This window comes from Epinephelus fuscoguttatus, linkage group LG3 (genome assembly GCF_011397635.1).
Source record: "Epinephelus fuscoguttatus linkage group LG3, E.fuscoguttatus.final_Chr_v1".
In the NCBI taxonomy this organism is placed as follows: domain Eukaryota; kingdom Metazoa; phylum Chordata; class Actinopteri; order Perciformes; family Serranidae; genus Epinephelus; species Epinephelus fuscoguttatus.
Window position 1 is genome coordinate 14,778,523 of NC_064754.1, and position 19,688 is coordinate 14,798,210.

Below are 19,688 nucleotides of genomic sequence, written 5' to 3' on the forward strand. Positions count from 1 at the left end.
AGATTTTGATAGGATTTTCTTTTGCTAGTTATTTGTTTAGTGCAAGTATTGTAGTGACGCCCACATTTCCCAGCATGCTTGGCTGTGTAGTTTGTAGATGCTGTTAAGTTTGTTTTTTTCTGTTCCATAACGCATGTCATTTTTTTGTTATTGTCTATGGTTTATCTGCTCAGAACATGATGGTTTATGCTAGTTATTGTCATTTGTGTGTGAATATATAGTTTGCACCATTAGTGAGTTGGCTGTCACACTTCATCAGACCAGCTGTAGTAAAAACTAGTAAATATTTGTAATGTGGATATTTTCAACATGTCATCTGTGAAATGTAAGTGGGCACTGCATTGTGGCAAACAATTCCTCTAACATATTTTGACTTTGTGTAGCCAATACTTCGTTTTGATTTGGGTTTTGTAGTGGGTAACAATGGGCACTCGCAGTTCTTTAGATGTTACTGAATCACTAGAATCAGTTCGTTTAAAAGATTTGTTCAAAAGATTCCTTCACCCAGTCATTCAGTGCTTGGCAGGAGGAGCCCTGACTGTGTACTGCACAGTCTGATTCACTGAACTGATACACAGCTGAGCTGCTGCTGCTGCGTTTGCTCTGCACTGCTGCGTCTCATTACTGGCCAGCCTAATCTTTTAAGTTTGTTTTTCTGGAAACTAAGTCTGTTCGTGTGGCTTGACTCCTGGCTACATTAGCCGTTAGCTTGGAGAAAACGGTCCCTATGAAAGTGTATCACTGAGAAGAAATGTTTTGAATCACTCAGGGATCGGGGTTACATCGTTCACTGAGGGATTCGTTCACCTAGTGATTCGTCACGGGGTAGGCAGTCCCTCCCTGCACCCTGGCTGCTTCGCAACTCGCGCGTGATTCATCGTTTGCACTGACCGAATCGGCAGTTCCACTCCCGGCCTGCACGCTCGCTGCTGAGCCCAACTGAACTGATAAATGAACGAATTAGTTCCGGAGGTGATTCAGTTCAGTACGTTCACTCAACAGATTCGTTCTTTTGAATGATTCGTTCGTGAACGACACACAAGTTCCTTTGATTGCTTGTTTCTGAGTGAATTAACCACAAGAAATGCAGAAACTTTCAAAGGACAGTGGATTTATTTTGCCTGCGTACATCACATGCTCATGGTGCTTTAGTGGCCCTTCATTTTTGTATAATTCAAGAATAGAATAGATCTTTATTGTCCACAATGGGTGGACATTTGTCTTCAGCTCACCAAACACAAAAGACAACATTGTAAGAAGCAGACAAATAGCTGGTAAGACCACCATATAAAGTCATTACAAAACACTTAAACACACTAAATCAGTTCATTGTCTGTCTGTGGTTTAAAACTCATCAGTCACATTGTTGAGTTCAGGATACCAATGGCACTTGGGATACATTTTTAGTTGCCAGAGGGACTTTATAGCGCCTCCCAGAAGTCAAGAGCTCAAACTGGCCAAAGAGAGGGTGGGGGCTATCTGCCAAGATACTCTTTGCTTTCTGCCTCATACTTTCTGTGAAGAGTTGGGTCGAGGGCTTTTGTGGCTTACCAAGCATTTTACTTGCCATAGTTAAATAGTTGATTTTGATGTTACTGAGAAACAATCACTACAACCTGAGTAAGTCAAGAATAAACTTTTCTGCCGAACTCCTAAACTTTTATGTACATTTCTCCCAAATTCAGACTGACATATTTGGTATCTTTGGAAACTGCCTCCACTAAAATTTAAAATCAGGTTTTGTGGGTTTGGACAATGTTCGCCTGCACAGCATGAGACTGAAACAACTGGCCGCTGCCTTTATATTTGCTTCTAAATTATGGAAACAGAGCAAACAGTGCAGTATTTGAGAATGTGGAGGAGGAAATGAACAATGGAAATAGGTAAATAAAAATGCTGGCAGTATCTGGTAAAGACTCATTCATACTCAACTGCCTCATTCATCTTTTGGTCTGGTTCACCAATATCACATGCAGCCTCCATTAAACTGTGTGAGGTTCAGGGCCTAGAAGGCATTCATGTGACTATGTATAGCATGTACTTCAAGAGGAAACTGCAAGAATCAGAAGTGAGAGCACAAGAGAGGATTTGCATTTGAAACCTGTGAGATTGTGGTGTCCACAAAAGCTGTCTGGTGCTATAACCGCCAGTAGATGGCGTAGTTTTGCTGGAAGACAGAGGGAGTTGCTCAGTCGGTGCTCTGAGGCTGTGAATTCCCTGCAGGTAAAGTCCTGCACACTCTCAGCTTTTGTAGATTAAATATGAGAACACACACTCCCGTGCCCTGTGGCCCCGTGTTACGCACACACTGAGTATTTGTGACAGGATGCTGACTCCTGCTGATGTCAGCCGCACATAAATACCGAGAGTCCGCTCTCTCCTTCCTCATTCACAATAACTTCACTGTAAGAAGTGTTTTCCTCTCGCATGTGACAGGTTGATGATGAAGAGGCTTTGGAGGGATATTGTGTGGACTACAAATAAGTCTAGAAGACAGCGTGCACTGTGCGCCTGTCAAGGGGAAGTCCGTACGGAGGCATAACTGACATCACGTTTACAGACCACTTTCACTTCAGGCTACAGTGACACAAAGGAAGCAGTTTATTCAGCCTCTTGACCAACAAACCCAGCGTGCTCGGAAGTCTTCCATAAACTGTGTATTGTTTGTTAATAACACAGCAGCATCATAAGACAACAGAAGGCACGAGAGGTTTAAAATACATTTCACCAGAGAAATGTGTCTCTCACATGCTGTTTTCTTGCATTGGCTGCAGGACTAGCGGAGCAGGTGACAGACCAGCCTTAAAACACCGAAGCTGCAAAGTCTTTCTAATGCAAATGTCATCAAACATAACCTTATGCACGTTTACCATATTTACACAACACATGCGCCTCAGTTTGAAAAAACAAAAGCTGCATTTGGTTACGGCATAATATTTTCTGCAGATGTTCAGTGAGCCGTCCTCGGTGGTTACTTTTCCAGCCGACCAAGTGGAAAATTCATCAGAATCCATGTTACCTGATAGGCTTTTCAAAAACGTGGTGTAATTTGGAACTTTTTCGGGAAATTAAATTACACCAGGAGCGACGGTTGCTCGTTGCATTTCTGCTGCCTCGGCGCAACACCACCACTGAAAAAAACTCCTGCAGGCCATAAGCTTTATTCTTATGTTATGTGGAAGTGAGATAAGATCGAATTGTTTACTCTGACACCCGGTTTAAGATAAAGTCCCTCGCGGGCACGACCAGCACAGATGCGCATCTGCTGCAGTGGACGCGCAGCTCTGTGTAGAAGCAACAGGCGGTAAAGCGCACTGGGAAGAGAGCCTGGGTTGAAAAATAATGCTAAAAATATCTTCCCTCCAGCTCCGCCGGACACACACTGTATCTATAAGTTGTTATTTTGTCACATTGGACGGCACCGTGATCGAGGCAGGCGCGTGGATACCTTTACGCGCGGCGGCAGCTGTGTAAATGACTTGTGAAGAGGTTGATGCAAGAGGAAAGAGGGCGGTCAAAGTGTGACGGTAAACAGTGTGCCTTTCTCTGGCAACGGTTTCCCTCCCAGCGCCTCTTAGACTGCGTCTCGCACGTGTATTGTATTGTTCGTCCAGGGCACAGCTGCCGGCACAGGACACGCATGCTTGAAAAGACCATCGCGCACTTGATGCCCGCTTTGGTGATGCCATGCCCCGGAACCACAGCGGAGACGAAGGCGGCACCGGGCTCTGGATGAGGACGTCGCCGGGGCACCGTACCGAAGGCTACGGCTTGAAAGATGTGGAGTGCGGACGAAGGATGATGAATAACGCGGGAGACGGTTTGCTGTCAGCCTCCACCGCAGCAGCAGGTGCTGCCGGGTCCGAGAGCCTGAGGGGGAAGCAGGGAGCCCGGCTCAGCCTGCTGGGGAAGCCGCTCATATACAGCGCGCAGAGCGGCCGGAGAAACGTGCGCTACCGGCGGCTCCAAAACTACCTGTACAACGTGCTGGAGAGACCGAGAGCCTGGGCGTTCATCTACCATGCGTTTGTGTAAGTTTATCTCCATCATTTGCATGTGGGATAGTCCGTTTGGGAGCTCTGGAGTTGCACACCTGTTGATGCTGTTTCACCTTCTCTGCAGGACACACTCAAAATGACACAATGTGTTATCTAACAGGGACATATTGCATGCTGCTTGACTATTGTCCCTATATATACATGATGGCTGACATGTTTAGTGAGATCATCTTTGTGTATAGCACAAGAACAATACCTCGTTATCAGTGACAATAGCAAAGCTGGCAAAGAAAGCCCTCTCTCTGCTGTTTGAATGAGCCAAATGAAATCCACGACACATTATTTACCTTGGTGACAGTACAGGAGTCTTTGTTTTGCAGTGGATCTTAAATTTAAGGTTTAACATACTAAACTCTCAGTGCAACTGCAGTTTCACTATGAATATAAAACATCATAGATTTTTTTTTCATTGACTTCTTCCTTTTTTAGGCCTTCAGCTGTGAATAAAGTTTCACATTTACACTGTTGAAACCAACCCAGACTCTTTTGGCTCTTGAGGGTCAAGAGTCAGGAACATCTTTAGCTTTCCTGTCTGCTTGCCATCATTCTTGGCCTCCCAACCAGCTGCGTTTGATTTCCCGCGTGCGACTCGCTATGGCATCATGAACTGTCTCTGAGAGGAAGGAAGTTGAGACACATGCTGGCTGTTGAGCACCGTCTTTTTTTTTTTTGGTGTGTGGGTGGGGTATGTGTGTGTGTGTGTGTGTCTGTGCAGCAGGAGGAGTGGTTGGAACGAGAGGAGGGGTGGCGGTGCACGCACTGCTTGAGCTGTTGCACTTCATCCAAGTCAGCTCATGAAACTGATAACTTTCCCTTTTAAAGCATCCTTGGGGCAGCTTGTGCATCAAATGATACACAGGGTGGCACTTAGAGTTTATGTGGAGTGTCTGCTGCATGCCATCTTAAATGTGATATGTTCAGTGATGTTTAGTAAAAAAAAAAAAAAAACATGCTCATGCTGCTTTTTACAGCCAGTTTCACACTACAGGCGTCACAGTGGAACAGCCAAATAAATAGTGAAACACAAAGTGCAGGGAGGTTGGTGATGTAAGGACAGTATTTATCCAGCTTGGTTGCTAAGGGGACAATGAGTTTATTCACTTTATTCAAAAGACAAATTTGTACCACTGACTCTCTAACAACTGCCTACTTGTCTCCTTAATGTAGCAATTTACACCCCAACATGAAAGCAGATGACACAACACAGCTAATAAGCTATGACAGCATCCTCCATTCTCGACTTTCTGACTTGATGTTACCTCAAAGGTTAGCACTGTTCAGACATTGGTCAGCTGTGCTAATTTGTGTGTCATAGCTCAACAAAGGTTGAATTCCACACAGAGATAAAAGTAGATCTGCTAAGTCCTTGCTGGTGAGTCCACTGATTGTGATAACTCAAATTGAATGTAGCTGTTTTAACTGTTGGACTATGTGGAATGTGTGACTGGGCCTTAACTCCAGCAAGTCTCTCCTATCAGCCAGTTTGCACAAGACCTAGACATCCTAAATTCAGTTATTTGCTTTGAGTGAATTAGAGGAGCTGGGTCCAGTATTTGTACAAAAGGAGTCTGTTTGGTATCCTAGATTTCCATTTGATAAACTCTCCTTTATCTAAACTGCTGTGCAACAACATTTTCTTATCTAGAACACGACTATCGTTAATATGGATAGCCTTTAACATTTTACGCGATGTCCTGTGGCTGTGTGGCATTTTATGTTTCTGTAAACCATGGATATGTTACATTCACATTTGTTATGCAGCAAATACTTTGAAACTTTGATTGTTTTTTTTTTTTACATTTTTACAATTCTGTGGTTAGTGTGTGGTTAGGTTTAGGCACAGAACCCGCTTGGTTATGATTAGGAATGCAGCAATGTCTTGTTTCAAAAAGCAACCACTTTCTGTCTGCGGCACCATTCTACCTGGAAACACAGCGTAAAAAACAACCAGTTTTGGTGGGGCAAACTGAGCTGGAAATGTAGTGATGTCTTCTGTAAATAAACGCTCGCTTTCTGTGGCACAGTTCTGGTTAGAAATGCAGTGATGTCTCTGTAAAAAAAAAAAAATGCGTGCTTTTGTGGCACAATCCCGGTCCTGGTTAGAAATGCAGTGAAGTCTTGGTAAAAAGAACAACCCTTTTTTGTGTCACAGTCACTGCTGGAATCACTGAGACACAGTGATCTGTCATTTAAAAAAAAAAAAAAAAAAATTTTCTGTGACACAATCCCAGCTAGAAAAACAGTGATATCTCTGTATAAAACAACCACTGCTTGTGGCACAGTCCCAGCTGGAAACACAGTGATGGCTCTGTAAAAAACAACCACTTTTTGGTGGCAGTATTCCAGCTAGAAATGCAGCAATGGAAAACACCCGCATTTGGTAAACAGCTGCTAAATAGCCACCACAGCAACACAGTGACGGGTCGCCTAAAACCTCCCCCCCCCACAGGTTTTGCTGTTTGCAGCTTGGCAGGCGTCTCACCTACGTCACACATCATCCTGCATCCCCTCTGCCCCATCATGACAGTCAGCTCATTTACTATGTTAGAAATGCTGATATGATTCATATAAAATATAGAAATGTAATATATCCATGGTTTGCAGAAACAAACAATGCCAACATTTTCTCCTGGGGACTGGGCTGGGATTTACAGTCTGTCTTTTCCATCTCCTGTCATGTCATAATTCCTTACAGCAGAGGATTATATTTATTGTGGTGTAAAAATCTTTCAGACATCAATTCAGTCCTCGTGTTTTATGAGGCCTGTCCTGGCTTGGTGGTCAGAGGTTTCGTAATGACTATGGGGTCATCCAGCTCAATGACGACTTTCCTTATCCTCTTTTATGAGAGCCATAACTTAAGAGAGATACCACTGAATTTGCACGTTGGTTTACTACATTTGCTAAAAGATTGAGTCAAAAATGCTAATTTGCATATCTTATGAAAGTGTTGACTCACGCACACCCACAAGAATCCTCGGACTCACACTCCCTTCTCTTCACATGAGCACTCATGAACGTTAGGAATGCACGGTCGGCTGGCTGGGAAGTTGCTGAATGATTTTCTTTCATCCCCGTGGCAGCGGGCTTGAACTGGAGAAATGGAGGTACTGAGCTCCCACTCAGGCCTTTGCTCTCTCTCCTCTGATGAATACCGCTATGATGGTCAGTGGCCTTGAAAGTGGCACTGGTCTGCTGATATGACAGTTGTTGCAGCTGAGAGCCTTGCTGTCACAGTGTCTAGCTGCAGGATAGATGATATGAATATCTGGCAGTTGATGATAAAGCCAGTTGTGGTTCACATTGTTACATGTAGCGTGTTTATCAGTATTTCGTTTAACCAGATTTCTGTTAATGGAGCGCTCATGAACTGCTCTCTAGGAGCTAGTTTCCACAAAGAAAGTAACAAACAGAAATTTACTGATTTCACTGAACTGACAACAGGGCCAGTTGTGTCCCTTTAGAGCCCAGGTTTGCTTTAGGCCCCTCTTTCATGTTGTAACCACCCAAATGTGATCCAGTGAACAGGTGGTCGAAATGTGTTTAAAAACCTGTTGTATTATGAGCCCCCCCAGGAAAAGGTGCTGCCTTGTTTGTCCTTGCCACAGGCTGTTTCTGATCCCCACAATACCTAAAACCTTGACTGCCGTCTCTACCCAACTGATACCCGACACGAGAATATCCCTCAGGCCATTAGCACATTTGCATCATCTCAGTTAATAAGGAATGAGTGTTTTTTCTACTGCTGTGCTGCTTTGCGATGTAAAATGATTTTTTACATAAAACCTGAGCCAACTGTATCTTTAAATGGTCTGTAGTTATTTCAGTGTGAGCATGATGCCTGTAATCATGAGAGGTAGGCTGACAATCAGTATGATAAACTAAACGCAGTGCAATCAAGAATAGCAGGTCTGTGTTCTTTTTCTGAAAAACTTTATGTTCTTTGAATAAAAGCGTTGATTTATTGTTTCATAATCAAGGTTTCTTGCATATCATCTGGTCTTCTGCTTTACCAACTGTTTTTAAACCTTTACTTGCATACATGAGAGCCAAGATGCCTGTTGAAAACCTGTTCCAACCTCGATCTGAACCAACTGCAGTCACATGACACATTGTTTGGGTTAAGCATGAGCATGTTACAGTCCTGGAGGATTATTAATGTGCACCTCCTCCTGTACTGCCTTAATATCTACATTCAGCGCATTTGTCACATTTGCCTTGCAAGTGTACTCTTCTTCAACATTTTGTTTACTTCCTGGATTTTTCCAACATGGAAATTCTGACCAATCAAAAGCAGCATTCGCACACAAGGCATTTCATCTGGTTAGCTTGTAAATGCTGCCGTGAGAGCACGAACCAACTCTAGGCAATTATACAACTTTGTAACAAAATCAGTCCCTGATTCGGACCAAAGCAAGACAACTCTAGGTCTGAAAGCAGTCTAAGTTTATATGTCAAACCATTAGCAAGCATAAGCATTCATTTGGAGTGGTGTTTGTGTCCCTCTAATGGATGAAAGTCCAGTATTAATGCTCTTTTACCTCCAATTTTGGTTTCTGTGGCTGTATCCGAAACCGCATACTATACTAGAAGTACGTACTGATATTGCCAAAATGTAGTATGTAGTATGCAGTATGCAAACAAAAGCAAAATCTGCAGTATGCAAAAAAATACCCGGTTGTCGTACTGATTTGGAAAAATTCCACAGTATGCATCAGACCAGTCTACCTCGCCTACTGTTTCCCACAATGCAATACGCCCTTGACTGGGACCAGTCAATTGTCGTAATGGCGGACAAGAGTGATCAAGCCGGGAATACCGAGGAGATGTTATTTTTTCATTAAGCGTCATCCCGTACTGTACTGTGCGCGTGATATTACTTTATTAAGCGTCATACCAAATCTTTGATACCTACCTGACTTAACATACGTAGAGATGCACTAAATCATGTTGTCTGTAATGTAGCTATAATAAAAACCCAAACTTGTGTAGCTTAATAAGATGAAACGAAATTCAATATAGACTGATCTGTTCATTTTAATACATTTATATTCAGTGAAATTGTGATGTCTGTACGTAAGAGCCCCAGAGGCAGCGCTGCTGTTCTGTCCAGTAAAAACATGAAGCTTCACTTTATATTCAGACAAAACAATGTGGCAGCTACAATTGTTAGATTTCATCTATGAAACCAACATTTATCTTCCAAAAGGATTTAAATCAGCCAGCGGTAAATCTCCAAAGAGCAGCAGGTCAGTTCATCGGGTTGCTTTCTCCCTGGGATGACGACGGAGGTTGACCGGCGATCATCTCGGTATTCCGGCTGTGAGCTGCTTGCTGCTCCTGGCCAGCGGCTCCCATAGCAGCTCTTCTCATCCCCAAAGATGTCGGAGCAAATTTCCAAACAGGCCTTATTTGGATAAACTGACCACATGTTGAGGATCTAAACAGTTACTTTTACGCCTGAAAAAATATTAAAACTTAATAAAGTGACATATTAACAGTGCTACAGCGGAAATTAAAACAGCTTTTAGCCTGCTTTGAACTCTCTGCTTTTGTTGTCGGCTGGTGCGAAATGCATTCTGGGATACTTGGCTGTATACTGCGTACTGCAAACGGTCTGCTGGACTGGCATACTGTATGCAGTACATACTGATGTAGTATGTAGTACGTTAGTATGCGGTTTCGGATACAGCTTCTATCTGTCTACTGTTTGGTGCTGAGCAGGTTTTCAGAGCATTTGTGCTGAGACACAGATGCCTTGTGCAGCTATAAATGATGCAATGAGACCAGTGAGAGTGACCCACAACAGTAAAGTTGCTCAACAGCTTAACACTGAGCTAAAAAAAATCACTATAAAGCTCCATAAAGCTGAGGGGAGCTGCAGATTCGGGTGATAAGTCTCTGTAGGTTCATCACTACCAGAGACATGTTTGTCATAGTCACACTGTCATTTGATAGATTGCTATTGTAAAATATGGGTTACAGCCACTTTTAAAACATCCTGCCTCCACAAAGGCACAGTGTGGGGGCAGCAGCTCAAATTCAGCCATTGCAAACCCCCGGTGCCCGGTGTCACAGCAAGCTGGTGGCCAACAGCAGCACCAGGTCTTACTTGGTAATGGCAGCAACAGAAATTTTACTGATCCAGCAGGGAGTCTGGGCTGTTGGTCCCCCAGAGCTGGGGCTTGCACTGGCTGGATTCAGGTTGCCGTGGCTGTTGACTCGGGGTCAGTGTCTGGAGCTGCTGCCTGCTCTCTGCCCATTAAAGAGGTCTGTTCATACAGGGAGTGAGGCAAATGACAGATTGAAATTCAAGGTTCTTGCTAAGGTTAAGTACATAAACATAAACTTGAAGCCACAGTCATTGGCCTGTGGCTCCAGTTAGCATAAGGCTAACCTTTCTGTCAGATTTCATTGCAGCATAGGCAGTTGTTACCAATGCTGGAATAGCAACTTTCACTGCAGGATTCTCTGCCATTGAATCAGGCTTTCGCATTTGTAGAACAGCCAATAGGAATGCCCTGTCTCCTGTCACTAGATTTTCTAAAGCCTGAAAACAGAGCCAAGAGGAGGAGCAAAATTTCATTTTCCCTCAGTCCATTTAAATCACAATATGCTCAAAGTTTATTATGGGGTTTTTGCCCAATGAAGCCAAAATAAAACTGCCTACCCCAGCTTTAATGCAGCTCTAAACCATCCCTGTGATACATAGAAAACCAATGCTTACCCTGATTTTAGAGCAAATATGTACTGAATACATGCATATGATTTTTTTCCAAAGATGTAAATTTTCATCAATGTTTTTTAATGTCTTTTTAGTCTTATATGGGTTGAGTAAATTCCAACATACATCATTTGGCAGGCTAGCATCAGCTGATATTTTAGACATCCTTGCGATTACACTACTTTGGATTTAGCGATGCTATAATGTACAACATAATGATTTATGTGAATTATATGTTTTGAGTTGGACATTCTTGAAACTGTCTATTCTTGGACAGGACCATGAAAAGCAAGGTTTATGCCAGGACACATAATTTTATTGGCTTTAGAATAAAAAATAATCATCCTTTAAACTGCCTCCCTTCATCCTTTTTATCAACTGTATCTCATAAATCAGTAAATCGGAGCTACTGTGTTAAAAGCCTTCATGTGTTGAAACTGCAGTGTTGTCATTTCTTTCTCTTGTTTGCCTTTGTGTGTGCACATGCGTCCTCATGAGGATCAGTGTGATTGATACTAATTTGTCTGAGCTGTTCTGCCTGAACAGCTGAGGCGCTGTTTGGATAACTCACACAAGTTCAATTTCACCTTCCACTGCTTTCAGGAGGCAATACCAAAAAAGGTATGTCACTTCCTTATCTGCCTCGTCTGAGCCGACACATTAGGAACAGGTCAGAGGAGCAAATGGGAGTCGGTCCTCACAGCATCCAGTTATCCTCCGCTTGACGTGCTCACACGGCATACCCTCATCGGCTCTGATGCTTATAGTGATATTTCACCTTCAGCTGTGCTCCACTTTGCCTCCAAGTAAAATTACGTCTTGGAAATTGTAACACGAAGAGCTAGAATCAGGGACAGTTTTGTCCTGTGTGTTAGCTGTTTAACTATTGTTAGATTTTCAAAATAAAAGCCAGTGGTGAAGTCACTGCGGATCCTCAGAGGGAAGGCAATGTCAGCATTTAAGAAGAACTACTATATTAATCCCCTCATGGATTGAGGCACTGTCGCCCCATTTGGCTCTGTAACTTTTACACTGGGTACTAATATCTTGCTCATATGTGCCCTGTAATTCCTTGGCTTTACATTTTCCCATATTCCATACGGCCGTAGCATACATGTATATTTTTATCCTTTCCCTATGTGTGACAGCAGCACTGAGCCGGTCTTTGTGCTGAGTTGTGTTGTGCCTGGGGTCCCGGCCTGCCCTCCTTCCTGCTCGCACACACACATACACAGTGCTGCCATTCATCTCACCTCTGGATTAACAAGCTCTTATCCTTGCAAGTATGTTCAGGGGCAGGAAAAGTGTGGGGGGAAAGGATACAGCGTTCCTCCACCTCAGGTTTCTGTACTGGCACGCTGAGCTATCGGGGGGCACGGAGTGGTGACATGAACTCGCTGCTCTCGCTTGTTAAATATCTATCAGTCGGTTTATTGTTAGGAATACTTGAATTTATGGGCTGCAGTAAAGGATGCTGGCTCATCCTGAAAGCTGTGTTTGATAGGCAGTGTTGGGTATGTGAAGCCAACAGACACAATAAAATGTTTAGTAGACATCTGAATGACTAATCAGACGCTGCTTGGAATCTCAGTGCTGTTATGTATTATGTTTTGATCGTTTATAGTCCTGCCATTGAGATTCTGTCACTTAGAAATATCTGTTTTTCTGTGAACCTGGTCTTCATTATCTCTTTGAGAGGCCCTCTGGTGTGAAATAGGTCTCAGTGCTGTTGTAGATTCAGCTCAGAAATCACTCTATGTAGATGCTGGTGTATGTATGAGTGCCTATTTCAGAATCAGAATCACTTTTATTTGCCGAGTAAGTGTGTACACATACATGGGATTTGACTGACTCTGTTTTTTTGTGTGCCCTCAGTACATAGTGCAATGGAGCAGAGTGCAAAGGGTACTGGAATAAGTATAGGATTATTTATGTTACAGGTTGCTTTGTACATGAAGTAGGTGGATATAACAGTATAGTTTATATAGTAATGCTTATATATCGAAAGTGATGGTATTAACATGATAAAGAACAGTGAATGTTTACACTATGGAATATACTGTATAATTTACTGGTAAAGTGGGATCTTGGTAGGTCTGTTAGGATCATATTTTGTCCTAGAAAGAACTGGAATTACCGATATTCATTCATTCATTCATCTTCTAACCGCTTCATCCTCTTGAGGGTCGCGGGGGGGCTGGAGCCTATCCCAGCTACATCGGGCAAGAGGCAGGTCACCAGACTATCGCAGGGCTGACACATAGAGACAGACAACCATTCACGCTCACATTCACACCTACGGACAATTTAGAGTTACCAATTAACCTAGTCCCCAATCTGCATGTCTTTGGACTGTGGGAGGAAGCCGGAGTGCCCGGAAAGAACCCACGCTGACACGGGGAGAACATGCAAACTCCACACAGAAGGGCTCCCACGCCCGGGATTGAACCGGCAACCCTCTTGCTGTGAGGCGAGAGTGCTAACCACCACACCACCATGCCGCCCCATAACCGATATTGTTATTTCTATTATTGTTGTTATTTTATGTCCCTGATATAATGACAGAAATTCACTTGTATTCTCATGTTCAGACATTAGAATATGAAAACTATATTAAGCATATTTTAAAAGAGTATTTAACACTTCTTAACATATACAAGAAAGTATACATAAAACTAGGCCTATAGTACCTCTTTAGGAGTTGCCCAAAATTACCCAGTTTGAGACTTAAGCTGCATTCACGAGCTACCCGGATGGACCCGTTTCCTGAGTTTGGAAGCCATTCTTCCAACTTGTGGTGTGTTCATGACCTTTAAGTTATAATGTGGAAACAACATGGATGCTACAAAGAAGTTAAAAGTCCAGTGTGTTGGATTTAGGGGCACAATATTGGCAGAAATGGAATATAACAAGTGTATTTTCTGTATTGTATAATCACCTGAAAATAAGAACTGTGTTTCTGTCTACATAGGGAGCACCTCATTAGCATGAGCTGCCCCGCTGCAATGAGCAGCACCAGAAAAACCTGCTTTATTCACTGTTTTTACTGTTTTAAATCACCAGGTTCGTTTGTTTTGGTGAGGAAGAGACCTCGGGGGATAATTCAGTTCCCTCCAAACACCTCCTGAATGTCTGATTGAGAAAAAAGATCACCACAAATTAGGCGGCCCATCTGCAATGATCTGAACAGTGCAGGAGAAACATAACATGTAACATAACAGTGCTTTATTAGGTGTATTTCCGTTTGTTTTGGAGAAAAGAGACCTCTGTGGATAATTCAGCTCCTGGTAAAAACCTCCTGAACAGTGAACACCGAGGGAATTGTTACCTGGTTGTTTCAGATGGTTGCAATCTGCAATCCTCACTGCTTTTTATTTACTTATTTATTTATTTTGAGAACTGTTTAAATGTGTAATTTGTGGCAGATTTGATTTTCTTGGACTATTAATATTGTATACAGAATCTGAATCTCACTCTGTGTTAATGTTGTTCACAAACCAAAGAAAGTTTTTACAGTTCTATTTCCTTAGATTAATCTTTTTTTAAAAAAAAAAAAAAAAAAATAACTTGTCATATTATCAGGAATATCGTTATCACAAAAACACCCTAAAATATCGATATAAATATTATTTTCGTGCCACATCGTCCACCCCTGCTTAATACCATGTTACAGTTTACATGAGAGAAAACAATGACATGTGCATTGAAAGAAGTTTATTATCATAGTCACAAAAATAAAACCAAGTGATGCCTCTTAGCACTAATAGGCAATCTCAGTGAAGCTCCGTGAAGGCGCAATTACCTTCATAATCAGGCAGGTGTGTTGCACTTACTCCCCGGGGATGGACGGCTTGGGAGCCGGACGGTTTGCAGGTGTATTTACGGAGTAAAGGATGGAGATGTTGAGGGATAAAACTACAACTGTCGGACTTTTTGTCTCGTTGCTAGAGGATGGCGCACTGACGAGGAAGGTGCCTCCTCCACTCCAAACGCGCGGCTGCAGGATGCCGGTAAGACGTCAGACTGCATCTTCATTTTAGTGTCTTATTTCGGAGAATAGCTGCACTAATAGACGAAAAAACCCTGATGTTTATTATGGCATTATGTTGGCAAAAACACGCCAAAAGTGACGTCAGCAATATCATCGAGGCCATGTCCATATATCGTGCGATAAGTCGATAACTATAACAGGCCCAGTGGTGTTACAGGGATGTTGTGCAGGATTGTTCTGACACATATTTCTATTCATCTGGTGCATATGTTTTTAACCTGTGTGACATGAGGCCGTTTTGCGTCAGCACATAGTCAGGGCCCTCTGTCACCCTGGGAGAGTGTGACTCAATGGAAAGAGAAGCTTCTTATAAACACAGACTTGTTTACTTCAGTACAAGTGTTGAAGAGAAACTGGCTGGCTTCATCAGCTCAGTAAGGACTCAGAGCTGAGGTGTGATGTCTTTACACTGTGTCAGTGTAATAAGGGTGAGGAGCAGAAGATGTGTAAAGGTGGCTGTGGCTATTGCATACATGCACATGCACTTTCCCTTTGTGGTGTAAGTTTGCGTAACAGCTTGACAAAAAGAAGTGAAAGTCTTATTCACATGTGGAAGGGTGAATTTTACAGCATGTGCTTAACGTATATTGTTTCTATGGTAGTTTATGCATTAAATTGTGTTGTGTGATGCTTTATAATGGCAATGGTTATGTGGTTTTAGCATAATTTATTCCCTTAACTATAACTTATGTATATTTTACAATTTTGAAAAGTACATCTTAAATTTGAATATTAAAGGGGATCTACGCCTATTTTCAAAATGCATACATATTATTCCTATGGTCAAAGAGAGTCCAAAAAAATTTGTTAGCATGAACACCTCTCTCCCAAATCCAAAAGCTAGAGTGGTAAAACTCAAATTAGTGATGTCACAGGGTATAAAGTCTGAAACTGCCTCACAGAAAATGAATGGTGAAAGATGTTAAAGATCAGTGGTTCCCAACTGGTGGGTTGCGGTCTGAAACTGGGTTGGTGACCCATTCTGAATGGACTTGCAAGGGACTTGTGAAAGTGTCAAGTTTGTAAAAAAAAACACTTACTCATATTAAAAAAAATACCCCACTTAAAAAACACAAGTACAGTGAATTTCTGTCACAGAGCGTTAATTTTGAAGTGCTGTTTCCTGCTGTAGAGTGAGTGACTAACAGACAGCTACTTGTCAGAGACAGCAAACCAGCTTGATGACATGACTTAGCACATCATTGCTACATCTGCGCACAAAGACGGCTGCTGTGCCCAATATTAGTAAGTGTATAGCAGCTAGCTATACTACGTAAGGTTAAAATGTAGTTTATCATTGTTCTTATCACTAGCGCCAAGAGGAAAACAAATCACTGTGTGTGCGCTGAACGTAATTCAGTGGTGTTTGACATATGGCGTATCGCCACCTACTGGCCTGGCATGCAGTTGCAGCAAAAAGCTGCTGTTTTTGCGTTTTCGTGTAGATGGGGATATCGTTTTCACAACTTATTGTGTAAACCCAGATTTTTTTTTTATATGACATAAATAAAAATCCATTTTTATTTGTATCGGTATCCGTGTAATGAAAGCCTAAGAGACTAAATAAAACCCTTGCCTCTCAGTTTGCGCCCAGATTATGCATCGTTTCACCAGAAAAAGTTGAGCTGCACACGCTCCAAACGCACTTGTGCCATTCATCATAGACCAGTGGTTCCCAACTGGTGAGGGTGCAGGGTCCAGATTTCTCCTTAGTCATTAGTTCAGTGTCAGCGTCATCCTTGCGTTTGACCATGTCATCGAGCTATTTTACTGTCTCTGTCAAGTAGCCGTCTGTTACTCACTCACTCTATAGCAGGAAACGGCTCTTTAAAATAAAACTCTGTGCCAGAAAATCACTGTACTTCAAGCTAAATTGGATTTTTTTACAGACTTGACATGTTCATAAGTCCCTTGCAGTCCATTCAGAACTGACCTGCGACCCACTTTTCGACCACAACCCACCAGTTGGGAACTCCTGATTTAGATAGCATGCTATAGATTGCTCATACAGGGCTCTTGGTGTGCTAGTGACTATTCCCAGCGGCAGGACAGTGTGTGTGTGGGAGTGAGTCAAAATAAACTACAGTGTGTGCTTCCATCAAAATGAAGGAACATGTCACCCAGTGCAACAATGACGCTCATTAGTGTGTTTTTATTAGTTTTGGTCAAACAATGGAGCTCTGTGGCACAGAGGGATAAGATACTGTATCAGACTTTGGATACACACACAATACTTGTAGGATCAGTGTGTACAGATGAAATTCTCCGGCTCTGAATACGTGTTCCACGCTGTTCTCTTCCATCCTTCCCATCAAGCGGTCTTACTGTCACATCACGTCAGCATGGTTGCCTCTTTAGTCAGCTCAATCGAAACGTTCATTTGTACGAGCAGCCTACAACAGGACATCTTGTTCCTGATTATTTTCATTACATAAAACAAATTAAATGCAGATTTTCAAACATGACAGTGTTGATTTAATCTAACCAATCGTATGCATGTTTTGAATCAATGTATGTATATGCAAATCACTGTGCCGGTTTGAATCCAATCAGAGGAGAGTGCCAGCTGATGGGGATTGCCTGCTGTAAGGTCTCATGTTTCAGTCCTGCGTTTACTCAGAGGGAGTTCCCCTCGCTCTGCTTTCAGAGATGACCTTTCTGTAAACACAAAGACAAGGCCGCGGTACAGGGCGCGCCTGTGCACATGCATTGTGGGTATTATGCTTCAGCTAAGATGAACATCATTCACCTAAACAGCACCTGTTTGCCTCCTTGACAGGTTGCTGTGCTCTAACGCCTCTGATGCTTTAATGCGAGCAGGCAAGGAGACATCAGAGGTTTATTCACTTGTTTAAGAATGAGGCACATTTTCGCTGCCTTTTATCGTCCTTTTCTTCCAAAACTAGAATGCCCACATGCTAGTGTCGGCTCATATTTGTCTTCAACAAGTCCCATTACCAACCAGTAGGTATCGTTACTGGTGGGCCTCCCACCAGTGTCGGATCCAGCTTCCTCCTGGCTGCAGTTGGGAAGTGAACGTTCAATTGTGGCAGAGGGTTATTTCACCTGGCAGCCCTTTGAGTCTGCCTGCCTGATGAGAAGGTTTTGTGGCTGATTGTCGCAGCCAGTCATTTCTCAGGTAGCAGTCTGTGTGTCAAAGCGCTCAATGAGTCACCTTCAGTGTTAGAAAAGCACCCTTCCCTCATCTGCTCATATCATTACACCTTATGCCTCTCCGTTCTCTCACCCCGTCACATTTACTGCCGTGCCTCCAGTGATTTCATGTTATTCTTTGCAGTCGTCTCGTCTGCTCGTCTCCCACTTCCAAGAAAAACCTTACCTCACAGAACTGTAGAGGCGTTACATCAGAGTGACCTATACCATCAGCTTTGAGTGGTGATCAAGTGTTGGACGTACATCTCTCCAGAGTCTTCATCACCTCTTTCCACTTATTGTCTCTTCATCTCTCTCCCCTGTGGCCTGTGCAGACAGTGCTGCTTGTCTGCATTTCTGTCAACACTGCTCCTATATTAGCACTGTGGCTGAAGCCGGCCTATAGAATAAGTGGTGTAGCAGAAATCATGACCTCTCCGAGCTCCGTCCTCTCTTCTTAGCCTGTTTTTTGTTATTTTAGTCGTTCCTCGTGTCTGAACTTTAATCACAAATGTGCCGGCAGATGCTTGCCTTGAGGGGAGTGATATGGAGGGAGGCAGGGCGCTCGACTAATTTGGAGATGTGAGTGTAATAGTTCATCTGATATGGAGGGTTACACAGGCAGATTGAGGCCTAATAACTGGGTTTATCTGACGACTGCTGAGGTGCTTCAGAGCGAGCCCCGTGCACAACTCACACCCACACAGCCAGCCTGCCTCCTAATGTGCTTTTATTCAAGCAACACCAGCGACCCCTGAAAGCATCGGAGAAATCCCAGAGTGAAAAGGGAAATCTTTTGTGTTGCCATAGCAATTGATGCTGCCATCTTGAGCTCTCTCAAGACTGGAATAAGATGTCCTGGATGGGTTTCAGGAAGCAAACGGAAATACATCAGAGTGAGTGCTCCTGCCTGCATGTGCGTTTCTGTCATGCACTGACCGTGTGTCAGCCCTGCTGGCCATGCTGTCACTGCTGTGCCACCATGGCCAGCAGTTAGTCATGGCTGTTACAAACCTAACTCCGATATACTATATTTAGGCATGCAGCAACCAGTTTAGTTTTCATGGGTTTGTGGGGCTGTTGTGTTCCTGTGGGAACAAGACAGCTAACCCTAAACACCCCCGCTGCCCTAACCTAATGGTCTTCAGGTCTTTTAATTGAACTGTATATGTCTGGATTTTAACTGACTGTTATTTGCACCACTCTCCAGGATGAAGGTGAGGACTGTGGATGCAGGTTGTGACTTTTCTCACTTCTATAGCTTATTTAGCGTTGAATAAAAATCGGCCAAACACATCACCCCATTTGAGAGACTACACAACTTAAACTGACGCTAACATCAAAGACCCACAGTATCAAAATGCCTCCGGAAAGACACTCTTGGTTCAAAAATAGCACAGCTGCAGCTTGTTCTAGTGTGACGTAGGCCACACACTACAGTAGTCATAATGTGAGGGGGTCAGGGGTTCTGTGCAAGGACAAAGGATTTACCAGCATCTGCATTCACAGCCAGGGTGAACATACATGCTGACGAGTGGCCCTGACCAGGGTGGAGGGGGGTGGGGTGGCAGCACATCAGGGAGATACAGCCATAGGGGCCACGCTCTGGGCACTCTGCTTGGAACGAGCCTGGTAATGCCGCAGCGTGGTTGGTGACAGGCCAGAGGCCCTCTGACCTCCCTGTCTTACCCACAGGGGCAGC

At 43.3% G+C, this 19,688-nt stretch overlaps 1 protein-coding gene across 2 annotated transcripts in view; it reads left to right on the plus strand.

Moving 5' to 3' along the window:
• Positions 1-3,295: 3,295 nt before the first annotated feature.
• kcnq5b (potassium voltage-gated channel, KQT-like subfamily, member 5b) overlaps positions 3,296-19,688 on the plus strand; it is a 168,348-nt gene continuing 151,955 nt past the window's right edge. The window contains exon 1 of one of the 2 annotated variants that reach the window (XM_049571783.1): positions 3,296-4,031. In XM_049571783.1, coding sequence (XP_049427740.1) covers positions 3,688-4,031 — 344 coding nt within the window. In that variant the 5' untranslated portion in view covers positions 3,296-3,687. Of the gene's footprint in view, positions 4,032-14,586; positions 14,793-19,688 lie in introns of those variants that run through there. The other variant, XM_049571784.1, reaches the window with a different exon arrangement.